The sequence below is a fragment of the Rhinopithecus bieti genome, unplaced genomic scaffold, assembly GCF_001698545.2.
Source record: "Rhinopithecus bieti isolate Rb0 unplaced genomic scaffold, ASM169854v2 scaffold_44159, whole genome shotgun sequence".
NCBI lineage: Eukaryota > Metazoa > Chordata > Mammalia > Primates > Cercopithecidae > Rhinopithecus > Rhinopithecus bieti.
The window spans coordinates 93,195-109,157 of NW_016818573.1; the positions used below are offsets into that span (position 1 = coordinate 93,195).

At 54.1% G+C, this 15,963-nt stretch overlaps 1 protein-coding gene across 1 annotated transcript; it reads right to left on the reverse strand.

Annotated features, from left to right (window-relative positions):
• Nucleotides 1–4,850: 4,850 nt before the first annotated feature.
• AP5B1 (adaptor related protein complex 5 subunit beta 1) lies at nt 4,851–11,772 on the reverse strand. Its single transcript, XM_017857330.1, has 2 exons — nt 11,385–11,772; nt 4,851–11,285 (listed from the first exon to the last, which is right to left on the reverse strand). Exons 1-2 carry the CDS (start codon nt 11,532–11,534, stop codon nt 8,799–8,801), a joined length of 2,637 nt encoding a protein of 878 aa, XP_017712819.1. The 5' UTR covers nt 11,535–11,772; the 3' UTR covers nt 4,851–8,798.
• Between the last annotated feature and the right edge of the window lie 4,191 nt (nt 11,773–15,963).

Below are 15,963 nucleotides of genomic sequence, written 5' to 3' on the forward strand. Positions count from 1 at the left end.
TTGCAGATTTTTTGCTCCTGGACAGTTTTCTTACAGTGTTAAATATTAGTTGTGGTTGAGTTGTTTATTTTTTCTTCAGGGACTCTGATAACACACATGTGATTCCTTCTTTGAGTAAATTCTGTTTCCATTACTTTCTTTGGACCCAGCCTACTTCTTTAGCTCATTTTCATTCTTTTGCTTGGTTTCCTGTGTTCCTTTAATGCCCCTTATTAAATTTTTATTTGAATTTATTCTCCCTTGGGCATCTTGTAATTTAATCTTTACTTCTAGATAATTTTGTCTGTTTATTCCATTTCTTTCCAGAGTTCAATCAAATCTGTTTTCATTTATTCCTCTATTTTGTCTATTTCTGTTCTTTGTTCTTCAATTTCCCACCCAAAGTGGTTTTGCATGTCTTCAAATGCTTGTTTTGCATATATTTGGTTCTGTTTAGTGTTGTATTACAGCTTTCTTCTTCTTCATGGCTATTGTTTCAGAGGTTTGTGTGAATTTTCCTTGGTTCATATGTGATGAAATTCATTTTCTGATATTTTGCAATAACTGTATGAACCTATCTTTTCATTATTCATTTTTGTGGTATTGGATGTTTTACAAGATCCCTAGATAATGCGCCCTCTTCTGGCAACATTATGAAGTCCAGATGCTTTAGTGAATTTGTTTTGCAGGGGTGGGGGTTGTGGGTCTTCTTTCTTTCTTTCTTTCTTTTTTTTTGTCTTGGAGGGCAATTAAACTTCTCCATTTGCTTCCCTAGTCACACTCAAATGGCAAAGGACACTTTTCCCTTCTTTTGTGGGTAGTTGCTCCCCAAGGATCTATGTGTTTCCAAGACTGGCTTCACATTTCACCTGTAACTTTTTGAGACAAAGTTTTTGCTCTGTCACCCAGGCTGGAGTGCAGTGACACAATCTCAGCTCACTGCAACCTCCACCTCCTGGGTTCAAGCGATTCTCCTTCCTCAGCCTCCCGAGTAGCTGGCACGTGCCACCACACCTGGCTAATTTTGTATTTTTAGTAGAGATGGGATTTCACCATGTTGGCCAGGCTGGTCTCGAACTCCTGACCTCAGGCGATCCACCTGCCTCGGCCTCCCAAAGTGCTGGGATTACAGGCATGAGCTACCGTGCTCGGCCTCATGTGTACTTTTAAATCCCCCACCAATTGTCCCAGCTCTGACACTACTGCAGACACTTTTGAACATTTTCAGGCTCAAGGTGTACTTAGTGTTTTTGGTGAGGTCTTAGATCAAGCTTAAGCCCATTACAACTCCCTCCTCTCCTTTGCCCCAGTTTTCCTCAGCCAGTCTTGTGGCAGGTGGGGCTGGAATGGGCATGTGGGAAGGAAAGTCTGACCTGTCACTTGTTTTTCCTTTTTCTCTCTTTTCTCTTCTCCTTCCTCTTCCTCTTCCTCCTCCTCCTCCTTCTTCTTCCTCTCTCTCTTTCTCTTTCTTTCTTTCATTTCTTTCTTGTCTCACTCTGTCACCCAGGTTGGAGTGCAGCCTGGACCTCCAGGGCTCAAATAATCCTCCTATCTCAGCCTCCCAAGTAGCTAGAACTACAGGTGCACACCACCACGCCCAGCTAATTTTTGTATTTTTTGCAAAGACAGGTTTTCACCATGTTGCCCTGGCTAGTTTTGAACTCCTAGGCTCAAGGAATCTGTCCACCTCAGCCTCCCAAAGTGCTGGGATTACAAACGTTGAGTCACCACGCCCAGCCGGGTAATTTCTATGTTATTTGTTTTTCGTGTTCTTTTTAAGTTTGAGCATTCTTGTCTCCAAGTTATCCCGAGGGCTTGCTGTTGCATAATTTTATCTTTTCTCCTCATTCCATATTGTTTCTCTAGGCGACACTGGGGACCTACGCTGCTACCATTCTCCTCCTACCTGAAAGCCTCTGACAAAATATTGTCTTCCCATTCCATCGAAGGTTTAGAGGCCTCAGTGTCCAAGGGAGAATGCTGCCAGGAATGGACACTGCATGGTTCTTTTTGAACTGGAAGGCTGCTCCCCTGTCGCTTTGCCTGGGGGCCAAGAGCTCTAAGAGGAAGACTGACCCTGACTGTCCACCAAGGAGCTGCTGCTGCCACACAACAGAGACAAGGAGTCCGTCGTACCCAGGGGATCCCCGAGACATCTCTGAGGATTGCCGGATTCAGTGACAGTGTTAATGAAAGCCTCAAGTGACCCAATACAAGCAGAATAACCAAGGACTCAAGACCCTTCAGGAATGAAGTTTGGGTCACCTCATTAAGTAAAGGAACTAAAGGAACATGAATGGGTATGAAAGAAAGAAGCTGTAAATATCAATCCAGGGTTAACAGATAAAATACAGGATGCTCAGTGTCAAAAAGGAAAACTTTAGCCCAGGTAAGTTTCACAGTGTTTAACTGAGCAAAGAACAATTCAAGAATTGGGCAGCCTCTCATGCCAGAGTGGGCTCAGAGATGCCAGTGTAGCCACGTGGTGGAAGATTTATGGACAGAAAGGAAAATGAAGTACAGAAAACATAAGTGAGATTGGTTAGATTGGTGTCCCTTATCTGAACACAGTTTGAACAGTTGGACACCTTTGATTAGTCAAAACTCAGTGACTGTCACAAGTGTTGGCTACTGTCTGCTTACAAGCCCATTTAGGTTATAGTTCACAATGTACAGAGAAACCTTTAAGCTAGACTTAAAATATGTAAGAAGGCAGCTTTAGGCTAAACATGATTTAACACTGGTGATAGCCCGGGCACAGTGTCTCACACCTGTAACCCCAGCACCTTGGGAGGCTGAGGCGGGTGGATCACTTGAGGCCAGGAGTTGGAGACCAGTCTGGCCATTATGGTAAAACCTTGTCTTTACTAAAAATACAAAAATTAGCCAGGTGTGGTGACACGCACCTATAATCTCAGATACTCAAGATGTTGAGGCACGAGAATGGGTTAAACCCGGGAGGTGGAGGTTGCAGTGAGCCAAGATCATGCCACTGCACTCCAGGCTGGGCAACAGAGCAAGACTGTCTCAAAAACAAAAACAAAAACAAAACAAAAACCCACCAATTATATCTGAACCTTGGAGAAACAGCTACTGTTTTTTTAGTATAAGTATGTCCTATTAACAACTAAAAAAATTCATTGTTTCTCCAAAATTCAAATTTAAATACAAATCCTATATAATATTTTTATTTGCTAAACCTAGCAACCCTAATTAGGGACTTGTAAGCCATTGCACAAACAATTCATACTTTCTTCCTTCCATGTAAAATAGAGATTAAGCAATATCTTTCCCCTTGTTTCATATAAAGTGTATTATTGATAATTGTTAATTTAAAAAAGAAACTCAATATACACAGTTTATAAATTTTGAAAGGAGGAAACTTTATTTCTTATAAAGGGTTAGGCTGGGCTTGGTGGCTCACACCTATAATCCCAGCACTTTGGGAGGCCAAGGCTGGAGGATCACTTGAACCCAGGAGACCTTAACCAGCGTGGACAACATAGTGAGACCCCATCTCTACACAAAATTTTAAAAATTAGCCGGCTGTGGTGGCATGCACCTGTAGTCTTAGGTACCCGGAGGCTAAGGCAGGAGGATCACTTTTGCCCAGGAGTTTGAGGGTGCAATGAGCTATGATCGCAATGCTGCACTCCAGCCTCAGAAAAGGAGTGAGACCCGCTGGGAAGCATGCCTCCAGTCAAGACCAGAGACAGGAACTTCAAAGGAAGAGGGGTTAGGGTAGGAGCTTCATGCTCAATGGATTGACTAAACATACATATTCAATAGGTTACATGAGGAGCTATGAATATTCATGAAGGTGGTTCTGACACACACATATTGAACAAACATGCATGTAACATACAACCCATGGTCACCCTGGGGTGGAGACTTAACATTTAAGTGTATTATAATTAGGCCCTATATGGCAAAATGTCTTTTCAGGACACAAAGACATGCAAGTGCAGGAGCTCTGTAAGCCAGCCAGAACCAGTCCATGGTGGGTGGTCATCTTGTCAGGAAGAAATTACTGAAATCAGTCTTGTCAAACCAAAGCTGTAGTTATGGCTGGTGAAACAGTGGCTGGAGGTCAGCTAGTCAACATCTGGTGGAGCCGAAAATGTTTTTAATATTGCTTATCTCAAAGCCAGTGCTTGGGCTGAGTGCAGTGGCTCACAACTGTAGTCCCAACACTTTGGAAGGCCGAGGTGGGCAGATCACCTGAGGTCATGAGTTCAAGACCAGCCTGGCCAATATGGTGAAACCCCATCTCTACTAAAAATACAAAAATTGGCTGGGCATGGTGGCGGACACCTGTAATCCCAGTTATTCAGGAGGCTGAGGCGGGAGAATCACTTGAACCCAGAAGGCAGAGGTTGCAGTGAGCAAGATCACGCCACTGTACTCCTGCCTGGGTGACAAAATAAGACTCCGTCTCAAACAAACAAACAAAAAAAACAAAAACACACAAACAGGCCGGGCGCGGTGGCTCAAGCCTGTAATCCCAGCACTTTGGGAGGCCGAGACGGGCGGATCACGAGGTCAGGAGATCGAGACCATCCTGGCTAACATGGTGAAACCCCATCTCTACTAAAAATACAAAAATTAGCTGGGCATGGTGGCGGACACCTGTAATCCCAGTTATTCAGGAGGCTGAGGCGGGAGAATCACTTGAACCCAGAAGGCAGAGGTTGCAGTGAGCAAGATCACGCCACTGTACTCCTGCCTGGGTGACAAAATAAGACTCCGTCTCAAACAAACAAACAAAAAAAAAAAAAAACACACACACACAAACAAAAAAAGTGTTTTTTTGTTTGTTTTTAAGCTTTTTAGCTGCTACAGAAAAAAACAAAAAAACAAAAAAACCCCTGTGCAGTTAGAACATAGTTTATTCATAAGTGGGGGGCAGGGGAGGCAGAGCATGAAGGGGGGCCCTACATGACTTAACCCTTGCTTGGCATGGCCTTAGGTCCTGTTTACAATTTGGTATCTTATGCCACAGAGTCTGTTCTGTCCATCTCATGATCCCTATTTTGTTCATTCATGCTGGGCAGTTGTGTCTAAACCATAAAGGAATGGGGTATAACAAGTTGCATCTGACCTCCCAGCCTGTCAGGGCCAGGAATTAGGTTTTTTCTGAGGTCCCCTTGGCCACGAGGTGGCGTCTGTTCAGTCGGTGGGGTTTTGGGATTTTTAGTTTACATTAACTAATTTGATAATCCAGGGCATTTGTTACAGCGTATCAAGGTGAGATTATGACTCAGTTATTTAGCACCTCCATGGCAACATGTACTTCCCCAACTGTCATGGTAGAGGAAGAGAGGGCTGGAAAAATGAGCACTGGCAATGACATACTGTGCCCCAAAACTGACCCCCTTCACATTTTTTTTTGCTTTTTGAGAGGAGTCTCGCTCTGTCATTCAGGCTGGAGTGCAGTGCCTGATCTCAGTTCATTGCAACCTTCACCTCCCGGGTTCAAGCGATTCTCCTGCCTCAGCCTCCTGAGTAGCTGGGATTATGGGCACACCACCACACCCAGCTAATTTTTGTATTTTTAGTAGAGACAGGTTTCACTATGTTGGCCAGGCTGGTCTCGAACTCCTCACCTCAGGTGATCACCCCGCCTTGGCCTCCCAGAGTGCTGGGATTACAGGCATGAGCCACCACGCCCAGCCCTTGACCCCCTTCACATTTCATTAGCCAGAGCTGGACTTGTGGCCAGATCTGCCTTGAAGGAGGCAAGGAAGGGTATGTGAACATGAGCAACATCCACACAGGTGACAAAGTGACCCATGTGACTTTGGTTCCCTCTCTTTAGGAAGAATTTTTGGATGTACTTGGGACAGTTACAGGCATGCTGCTATTGCCATGATCTTCGGGAAGCTGAAGTGATGAGCAGCAGTGTGTGACTCTGAGGACACAGAGGGCTGGGGTCTAGGAGCTATCTCAGGTGGGCTCACTCAATGCCATCCTCCCTCTTGGTGCCTCCCTAGGAGTGTTGAGAAGATGCAAAACCAAAAGCTTTTACTCCAACATTGCTTAGCCAAGCTAAACACATGCATTCCCCATGATTCAACAATTCTGCTCCTAGTATGTATCCCAGAGAAATTGTCTCATGGGTCCATAAGGGCATATAACAATGGCCATTGCAGCACAATTCTGGTTGGGGTGGGGGGAGCTGAAGGTCATCTGGTGTCCACCACTGGAGGAATGGATGGATAAAATGGGATGGATGCACAAGTGGGCAGACAGATGGGTGAAAGGATGGTCAGTCCTCACGTGGACTAGTTACCTTACTCTTAGGCTAAGAATTAGCATCTCCAGGCAAAAAGAAAACGTTTCTGGATTCTCTTGCCACTGGAGTTCTGTGGAAGAGAGAAATGGAGTCCACTAATGAGATGTCCTTTGAAGGATGTGGATGGAGGAAACAGGGCCAAGCAAGTTTGCCCTGCGGGCCCAGCCTTGGGGATGTTCAGTCCTTCTGCAGCAGCAAGCTTCTGGCTTTGTGGGTGTCAGGAGGCAGGAGTGGCAGTTGCACCCCAAGTCCCAGGGCCCAGGCACAGCTTCCGGGGTGCTTAGAGGGGGTGGATGGCAGGCAGGACAGTATGTTCTGATCTCAGCTCCAGTGGGAGCCTCCTGGAGGCGACTTCTCCAGCCTTCCCATGTACTTTGTTAAGTACCCTGATTCCCTTAAATTCCCTTCTGCCAAAAACAGCTGGAGAAGTTTCTGTTTCCTGAAACTGACCCCTTCCTGATTGGGAAATGACTTGCCAAGGTGACAAAGCAAGTTACTGCCACATCTCAAATTTGAGACAGGCCTCCTGACTCTACCTATTAACAGTCCTACTGTCCCAGGTCGGTTTTTGTTGTTTTGAGACAGACCCTCGCTGTCACCCAGGCTGGAGTGCAGTGGCGTGATCTTGGCTCACTGCAACTTCCGCCTCCCGGGTTCAAGCAATTCCCCCGCCTCACCCTCCCAAGTAGCTGGAATTATAGGTGCCCACCACCATGCCTGGCTGATTTTTGTATTTTTATTAGAGACAGGGTTTCGCCATGTTGGCCAGGTTGATCTCGAACTCCTGGCCTCAGGTGATCCACTCACCTCAGCCTCTCAAAGTGCTGGGATTATAGGCATGAGCCACCACACCCAGCCCAGGCCCATCTTTCCTCTCCTAGCCTGCCCCAATCAGAAGGCTTGGGGGGGGAAAGCTGGCCCATGGGGAACCTGTGGCTGGGAGCCCATGAGGCAGGGGCAGCAGAAGGCGGCAGTGAGGGTTGGACCTCTGTGGCCCTGGCTGTCTGCTCTGATGGCATGGTAATGGAAACCTGCTACCAGATGACAAAACACTATTACCCAACAGCTGGGTGACCTTAGGAAAATCACTCAACCGCTCCTGCCTACAGATTTCCTCACCTGCGGGGCCCTGCAGAGCTGTTGCAAGGATGAAATGAGGCAACGTACATGTGCCTGGCAGCAAAGCTGACCCCACACAGCTCAATCCTCAGTGTTTGCATGTTTGGGAAAAAAAACAACTAGAGAAACTAGTTCTTCTTACCTGGGAAGATTCCTAAGCACAAATTAGATTTCTTAGGGGCTGAGATTAGAAAAAGCTTAGTCTCAGCTCCTAGACCTTATTAGCAGGCCCTTCCTAGAGCTGGCTCTAATCGGCATAGCTTGGGAAGCTCTCTTCCTGGGGAAGAAACCACCTGGCCACTGCAGCCTTTCTGTTTCTGGCTTAGGCCCACTGGCCTGCCTGGCGTGAGCTCCCTGGGGCAGGGAGCTTGCAAACCTTGGGAGTGGAGAAGCGCTGGCTCGGCTGGGTGTGGTGGCTCACACCAGTAATCCCAACACTTGGGTGAGGCTGAGGCAGGAGAGTCACCTAAGCCCAGGAGTTCGAGACCAGCCTAGGAAACAGGGAGATCCTGTCTGCAAACAATACAGTGGTGACTCACACCTGTAGTCCCAGCTACTCAGGAGGCCGGCTGAGATGGGAGGATCACCTGAGCCTGGGAGGCAGAGGCTGCAATGATCCCTAATCACACCACTGCACTCCAGAGCGCCAGAGTGAGATCCTGTCTTTAACCTCCCCCAAAAACAAAGAAAGTACTGTCTGATAGGTCAGGAGGTCCACACTAGCTCCAGCCTCCTTCCTAAATCACTGGGCAGCCTTGGGCAAGGCCAGACCCTCTCTGGGAAGCAGAAAGGAGATTTCCCCCTGCCTCCTGGGCAGGGATTGTGGAGAGCGCTAGTGTGTCTGGGTGAGAAGGTACTCTGAAGCTCTGCAGTGCTGGGTTCTGTCTGGAAGCCTTCTCAGGAACTATGACCCTGCTACGGTTTGAATGTTTGTCCCCTCCCACACTCATGTTGAAATGTAATTGCCACTGTAACAGTGTAAGATTAGACCCTAAGAGGTGGTCAGGCCACGAGAACTCTGCCCTCCTGTGTGAACTCAGGCCATTATCTTGGGAGTGGGTTCACTCTCTCCCCTCACTCCTGCCATTCTGTCCTCTGTCATGGGATGATGCAGAAGGGTCCTCACTGGACTCCGGGCCTTCAACTGTGGACTTCCCAGCCTCCAGAGCTCTGAGCCAATACATTCCTGTTTATTGTAACTTACCCAGTCTCTGGTATCTTGCTAAAGCAGCGAAAACAGACTAAGACAGACCCTCACCCCCATGAGCCTGTTCCCAGCCAGGGCCCAAAAGAAAACAAGCCAGCGAGGGCACTGGGGAATGCAGGGTTTTGGGGAAAGAGCTACAGGAGTGTGCATTGGCCCCCACAAGGGCCAGAGTCCTGCCCCCACCTGGTCTCCCGGGACTCAGAGAGCAGCCGCCAGCCCACGGAGGTAGTCCCCCGCCAAGGGCAGCACAGCCCAGTCATCGGTCCGCAGGGCCACAGGCACTCCGTCTGCCAGGGCCGCCTCTAGCCGCAGCAGTAGCTTTGAGTTCGGGGGCAGGTGGATCGCTACATAGTAGCTGGTAGGGGGCTGGGCCACCACCACGAAAGGCTCCAGGTGTCGGGACACCAAGCCCTCCAGGCCCTGTGGCCCAAGTGAACACCACACACGACTCTCGGCACCCTCTGGCAGGCAGGAATCCCAGAGCTCCTCAAAGAAACCCAGCCCAGCACCCCCTGGGGGCTGCGGGAAAGGCAGAAAGAGGTCGGCAAAGTTTACGAACAGCGGTGGCAAGTGGGCATGGCAGGTGAGACCAGTGGATGTGGTGTAAAGGGCATGGACATCCAGCCGTGCAGGGGCCGGACATCGGGGCTGCAGCGGCAGGAGCAGAGGGCGGGCAGGGCGACCAGGACACAGGCAGGGCACATGGACAGCCTCGAGGGGTGCATACAGCTGCCCTTCCACATGGAAGCGCAACTCCAGAGAGTAGATGGGCTCCAGCGCCTCCGGCTGGAGCTTCAGCACTGGGAGTGGGCCCTTGACCCCATGGGACCCCACGCTCAGCCGTACCAGGGCTGGGGCCTCCTGCACCATCAGTGCTGCCACAAAGCCCTGGTTCTCGGCCACCAGTGAAGAGGCCAGTGCAGGTGGGGCAAGCGAGGGGCCCAGGGCCACCCCCAACTTGGGTCCAGCCAGGTGTGCCAGAAGGATGTAGTAGAGACGGGCGTGGTCACGCCCATCAGGGTCCTCCAGCTGCCTGGCCAGCACCTGCAGCAAGTCAACCAGGCCACCCCTCACCCCTGCCCGCAGCAGTGCCCGGCAGACCCGCAGTAGGCCCTGCTGTAGGTCCCAGTTCGTGCAGTGGGCAGCTGCGGCCTGTAGAAAGTTGAGGGTAGCACTCTGGGCATCTCCATCTGCCACCTTTGCCAGCATTTTCAGGTGCCAGCAAAGAGCTTCATCCCTGCCCAGCCTGGACACCACCTCCTGCTGCAACACCACCTTCAGGGGCTCCCTCAGCTCAGAGTCCACCTGATCCAAGAAGTCCACAAAGTGGGAAGCCAGCATGGGCCGGACTCGGTATAGCTGGGCCAGTCCGTGGATCAAGGGGGTCAGCACTATAGGTTGCCCAGCCAGGCAGCGGGTCACCAGATATGAGGCCTGGAAGCAGACAGTGGCCAAGGCCCGGGGGCCCTCATCCAGGGCTGCCTGCTGCCGCAAGCCAGCCAGCAGCTCTTCCAGGTAGTGCCGTGGGCTTGGAAGCTGGCCTTTCTCCTCTTCTTCATCCTCAGCACAGAGCAGGCATAGCAAATGCAGGCGGGCCAGGAGAGCCATTGGGTCATGCAGGAGACTGGGCAGGAGACCACGGCATAGCTGGGGCCCTAGCAGCAGTGGGGCAGCCTCCTCACCTTCGGGGCCCAGCGGCCAGTTCTCAGGGAAGCTCAGGAGGCAGTGCAGGTAAAAGAGATGCGTGGGCAGAGGCAGAGCAGGGTGCTGGGCAGCCAAGGTGAGCCGGCGGAGCAGCAGCGCTTCATCCTGGGCTGTGAACAGGGCCTCACCGAAGGCCGCCTTGAGCGCAAGCACGGCGTGCAGCAGTGTCATCTGTGCTGTGCCTAGCAGCCGTACCAGCTGTGGCTTGAAGAGTGCGGGTGGCTGTCCCTGCAGACCCCGCAGGGCCCAGCCCAGCAGCCACAGGAGCTGGGCCTGGGCCACAGGGGTGAGCAGATAGGAGGTGTCCAGAAGCTGGATCACCGCAGCCCGCAGCTCCCGCGCCTCCTCAGGGCTGTGCTCTCGTGCTGTAAGGCTACGCTCCCCCTCTCCCTCCTCAGCTGCCGGCCAGCTGGGTGCTTGGGGCTGAAGGCGTCCATCCCCCTTCTCCACTAGTGTCCAATCCCAGGGACCACCCCCAGTTGGGGAGACCTTATCCGTGAGCAGTCCCCCTAGGCCAGCCCCAACCCGGGACTGGAGCACCAAGGTGTTGCGCAAAACAAGGGCCAGCAGCAGGCTGAGCGGCTGGACGGGGCCTTCCTGCCCCAGCAGGCCCCGCAGCAGCCCCAGGGAGCCCCCCAGCAGCCCGGGCTTGCAGCTCTCTAGCTCTCGCAGGCACTCGCAGGCGGTGGCCTGCAAGGGGCGCTGTTCCGAGGCGGGGACAAAGCCTCGCCCCAGATCGCTGCCGGAGGCCAGGCCGAGCAGTAGGGGCAGGAGCCGGCAGGAGGCGCCCGAGGTGGGGCCCAGCGCGCCGCCCGCCGCCAGGGCTGTGGTGGCCGCCAGCAGCAGGGGCCGACGGAGAGCTGAGGGCCGCGGGGGTAGGAGGACCAAGGTGTCCAACAGGGAGGTGGCGGCCACCTCGGCCGCAGAGACGTCAGGCCACAGCTGGGCAGGGTACTCCAAGCTCAGGGCCAGCAGGGAAACCTGGATGGGGGATTAGGAGGGAATCACGAAGATGAGGTTCAGGACGCGGCGGGCTGGGGTGACCCTGCGGGCCAGGGCAGGGGACGCGTGGGGGCCTACCTTGGTCTGCTCGCTCAGCTTTTCACTCCTCAGGTCGCCCAGCAGGTTGCGACCCAAATCCTCCCCCTCGGGACCTGCCATGAAGGCGGACGGGCTGGCCCGGAAGGCCCCCAAGCGCTGGGCCCAGGCATCCCGGCTCAGGGGCCCCATCGTGAGGCGCGCGGGCCCCTGCGCAGGGAGAGGGACCCTCAGGCCGCAGCCACCAGGAGCGCGGGCCCGCCGCCGACCCCGAGGGGCTACAGTCACCCCCGGCCGCCGCGCAGATGAAGGCGCGACCCGCGCCCGGCTCCCACGGTGACACCAGGGCTCTCGGGGCCGCCGCCGGGGCCCCCGCGGGACGGGACAGGAGCAGGGCGAGGGAGGGTCGCTGCCCGAGAGCTGCGTTAGGGCCGCCCTCGCCCGCCCGCCCCGCCCGAAACCACAGCGCACCAACCCCCGGCCCGGCGGCCCCGGTAACGGGCCGCGCGTGCCGCCCTGATAAGCCGCCGCGGGCGCTCAGCGCCGGCCGGCTCCTTCCGGGAATGGCGGCGCGGGGCGGGGCGCGGCGCGGGGGCCGGCATCAAGGCCGGGCGCGGTGGCGGTGGGCGGGCCGCGTCAAGGGGGCATCCGCCTCCCTCAGAGTGGCAGACTCGCCGGTTTCGCGGGGCTGAGTATACTGTCCGCCGCGTGCGGCCCCTTCCCCGGAAACCTCGGCAGGCCGCAGGCAGCGAAGGCGGAGGGAGTGGTAGGGCGAGCGGAGCAGGGTGGGCCGTTTTTTTTTTTTTTCTTTTTTTTTTTGTTTTTTTCTGGGCCCCCGATGCCGGTCCCGCGGCGCAGGGCTGCGATGCCGGCGGGCTCGGCGGCCAGCGGCCGGCCCACCAGCGGCCGTCAGGCCGGCCGCAGGGCCGGAAGGCGCAGCGCGCCCCCCGCCGGCCCCGGGCGCACCGACCCTACGCCGATCGCGCCCCGGGGGGCGTGGGTGCGAGTCCTAGGGCTCCCGGAGTGGCCGCTGGGGGTGAGCAAGCTGCGGTCGCAGGGCGCCCGCAGGAAGAGCGCCCCAGCTGAACCGGTCGGGCGGGCGCCGCAGGGCTTGGCTTCGCTTCCCTGACGCCTGCCTGGGCCCCCCCGCCCGCTCGGCTTGGGGGCGAGGGGCCGGCGCCGCGGTTGCGGCCCGCCAGGAGCTGCTGACCCTTGTTCGCCCGAGGCCGCGTTGGCGGCCCGCAGGGGTCGTGACGGCGAGGGTGGGGCAGGGCCCTAAGTCGAAAACAACGGGATCCATACTCGGGAAGTGCGGGCTGTCAGGGCCTGGCCGGTCACGGGGCTCGAGGCATGCCTAGCGATGGGGAAAACAGGCCCGGGAGGAGGACGGCCTTGCCAACCGAGACCTGGGGCGAAACAAGGCCGGAACGCAGCACTCTCGACTTCAGTGGGCTAGATTCTGGCTGTTTGGGGGCATACGGGGGTCTGGGCCGCCGCCTCTCCTAGGCCAGAGGCCCAGGTTACAGGTGCCCCACAGACCACCGGTTTCCAGGGCACAGAACCACCGGCGCCCAAACCCCACCTCCCACCTCTGGCTCTAATTAGCCGCTTTGAAGATGAAACAGGCCTGAGCCCCCATGCAAGCCACTGCCAACTGGCCTCTCCCTACCCCATCCTGCTCCAGATGGGAGGTGGTGGAGAGTTGAGGGGTGGAGAATGCCAAAAAGGAGGCTGTCTGGGTGCCCTTGGGGATGGAGAGATAGGGACCCACCCGGAGGGACAGGTCCAGCCAGAAGGCCCGGTCCTGGCTCCTCTAGGCCCTGGCTCCACAGTTGACTCACAGGCGGCAGCCCCAAACCACTTCCCTCTAGGTGCCTCAGTTTCCCCATCTATAAAATGTGAGTGATAACTCCCACCCAAGAGGCTGTGGGGTGAGGCAGCCTGGCTAATTAAACCCAAGATGAAAGAGGGCAGGATGAGAGCAGCCCTGGGGAGGGGAGGCAGCCTGCAGTAGGAGCCAGTCTGGTTTCCCTGTCTGAGCCCAGAGGGTGCTGGTAACTGCACATCCCCGGCCCTCACCACCCTCACGGTGAGGCAGGAATGATTATTAAACCCCTCGCAGAGTTGAGGAGACAGGCTTCCAAGGGTCAGGAGGCCTGACACTGGCTCTGGCCCCGGCTCAGCCTCTGACAGCGTGGCCTCTGCACACCTCCTGCCTGAGTGTTGGCTCCTTGAGGCTCAGGGTCTGGAGGGAGGGAACCCACTTGTGGTCTCCAATGCTGCAATGGACAAATCTGCATGGACTTACTGAGGCTCATAGCAACCCAAGTACCGAGGGTGGGTGCCAGATGAGGAAAGGGAAGCCCACAGAGGTGCGGTCACTCAGTCACAGAGCCCCTCAGAGGTGGAGCCTCGACTTTCACAAACAGCGCCTTGTTGCATCTGACCTGGTCCTCCCCCTATACCGGGTACCCTTGGCCCTCTTGGGTGTCCAGGTCCCTGGGTGGGCCCTGTTCTCACCTGTCTGTTCCCCTGTGGGTGGGTGGTGCTGGCTCTGTCCCTGGCAAAGCCAAGCATGGAGCTGAGCTCAAACTGTCATCAGACTCACCCGCGACAGCAACATGCCAGCCAAGGGCCCAGGTGTGGGCCACTGCCGGATGCTGAGTTGGGAATTCCCCACTCCATGCCCTTTCTCATTTCTTCTCCTACTGAGTTTCTGTCCTCGCCATGCAGCCCAGTTATGGGCAGACACTAGACACAAGGCTTGGAAAAGGGAAAGTCAGTTTCCCAAGGGTTCTGAGCCTCAGTTTTCTCATCTGTAAAATCGGGCTACAACAAACACACCCTCGCGGCACTGGCTGCTGGAGATACAGGAAGGCTTAGGAAAGAACGACTCAATAGGCAAAGTCATGGAGATAGAGCAGATAGTGGGTGCCGGGCCACGGAGAGGGGAGACACAGTGACAGCTAATGAGTACAGGGTTTTCTCTGGGGCGATGAAAATGTTCTGAGGTTTAGTGGTGATGGTTGTACAGCTCTGTGAGGTTAGTAAAAACCAGTGAATTGTATATTTTATAAAAGGGTGAATTTGATGGTATATGAATTCTATCTAAATAAAGCTCTTTAAAATGGCATTTAAAAAGGGGTCCCACCCCAGACCAGCAGAGACACAAAAAGTAAAAATAAAAAATAAAATGCAAAGGGTTCCCTCAAGTTCAGAACTTGCACTGGTGGGGAGGAGAACCAATAATAAACAAGGAAGACAAAACAAAACGCCACAGAGTGAAAGTTGTGGCAAAGAAAATAGGATAGTGGGACAGAGGTGGCGGGGGACAAGGATTTAGCTGGGGTAGACGGAGAGGCCCCTCAGAAGAGGGGACATTTGGTTGAAACCTGAATGAAGAAAGGTGGCCAGTAATCCAGTAGGGAAAAGTGTTCCAGGCAGAAGGAGCATCAGGGGGAGGGGCCAGATCTGGGAACAGGCCAAGGCTTGTTCAGGGGACGCAGGAGACAGCAGTGTGGGTGGCATACAGGGACCCAGCTGGAAGGGAATTGGGAGGTCAGGGGCAGCCCCAGCACGCCAGGCCTCAGGCTCTTCTTATTCCAGCTGCAGTGAAGCCACTGGAGGGTATGAGCCGAGGAGAGGCCTGGCCTGGGTTTTAACAGCACCTCGTGTGGCCCACCTGCCTCTCCAACCTCAGCTCCCCTGCCCTTTCTTCCCCTCACCGCACAGCCAAGTTGCATTTGGGTTCGTGGCACACACACTAGACTCACTCCTGCTTTGCGGCCTTGGCATCAGCTGTTCCTTCTGCTGGTCATTGTTTTCTCCACTCTGCACAGCTGGCTCCTCCCTCTCATTCAGGCCTCAGCACCCCTACCTGCCACCATCACATTCTCTTGCCAAATGTTTTGTTTGCATCTTATGCTTATGCTTACTTGTTTCCTTATTTGTCTGCCTTGCTTTGTAGAATCTCAGTGCCGGCACCATCTCAGTGCCTGGCACAGCAGGTTCTCAGAAATTAAGGGATGAATTTAGGGATGAATGAATGCCATCTAGCTGGCACTGTGCTGCTAGATGAACAGAGATATGCTGCTAGATGTGAACAGAGCAGAGGGTGCCAGCCTTCATGGCGCTCACAGTTCAACTACATGTTTCCCCGCCGTCACATACATCGTCTGTCTCCTGAGCTGCCCGAGAAGACAGCCACACCACACACCGCGGCCTGTGGGTCAAACCTAACCCACAAAGGTGTTTTGTTGGACCCATTCCATGTTTTAAATTTTTTTGATTAGCTGGGTGTGGTAGCAAACACCTGTAGTCCCAGCTACTCAGGAGGCTGAGGCAGGAGGATCACTTGAGCCCAGTAATTCAAGATTACACCACTGTGCTCCAGCCCAGGTGACCTAGTGAGACCCCAACTCTTAAAATTATTTTAAAATTAAAAAATTGAGCTAACATTTAAAATTAGTTTCACTTACAAATCTGGACTTCTGGCTTCTCTTGGAAAATGGAAAGCTGTGGCCACGTGGGGTTTGTGCACCTGAATGACAGGATTGTGGCTGCCTTTCAGATAGGCACATTCTCTCCAGGCCCCCCCCCCCCCCTTTCCCCCCCCCCCCCC

Coding starts and splice junctions, on each gene's coding strand:
- AP5B1 (XM_017857330.1), bottom strand. CDS start 11,534: ATGGGGCCCCTGAGCCGGGATGCCTGGGCCCAGCGCTTGGGGGCCTTC. Junction 11,286..11,384: donor AGCTGAGCGAGCAGACCAAG/GTAGGCCCCCAC, acceptor TCCCCCATCCAG/GTTTCCCTGCTGGCCCTGAG.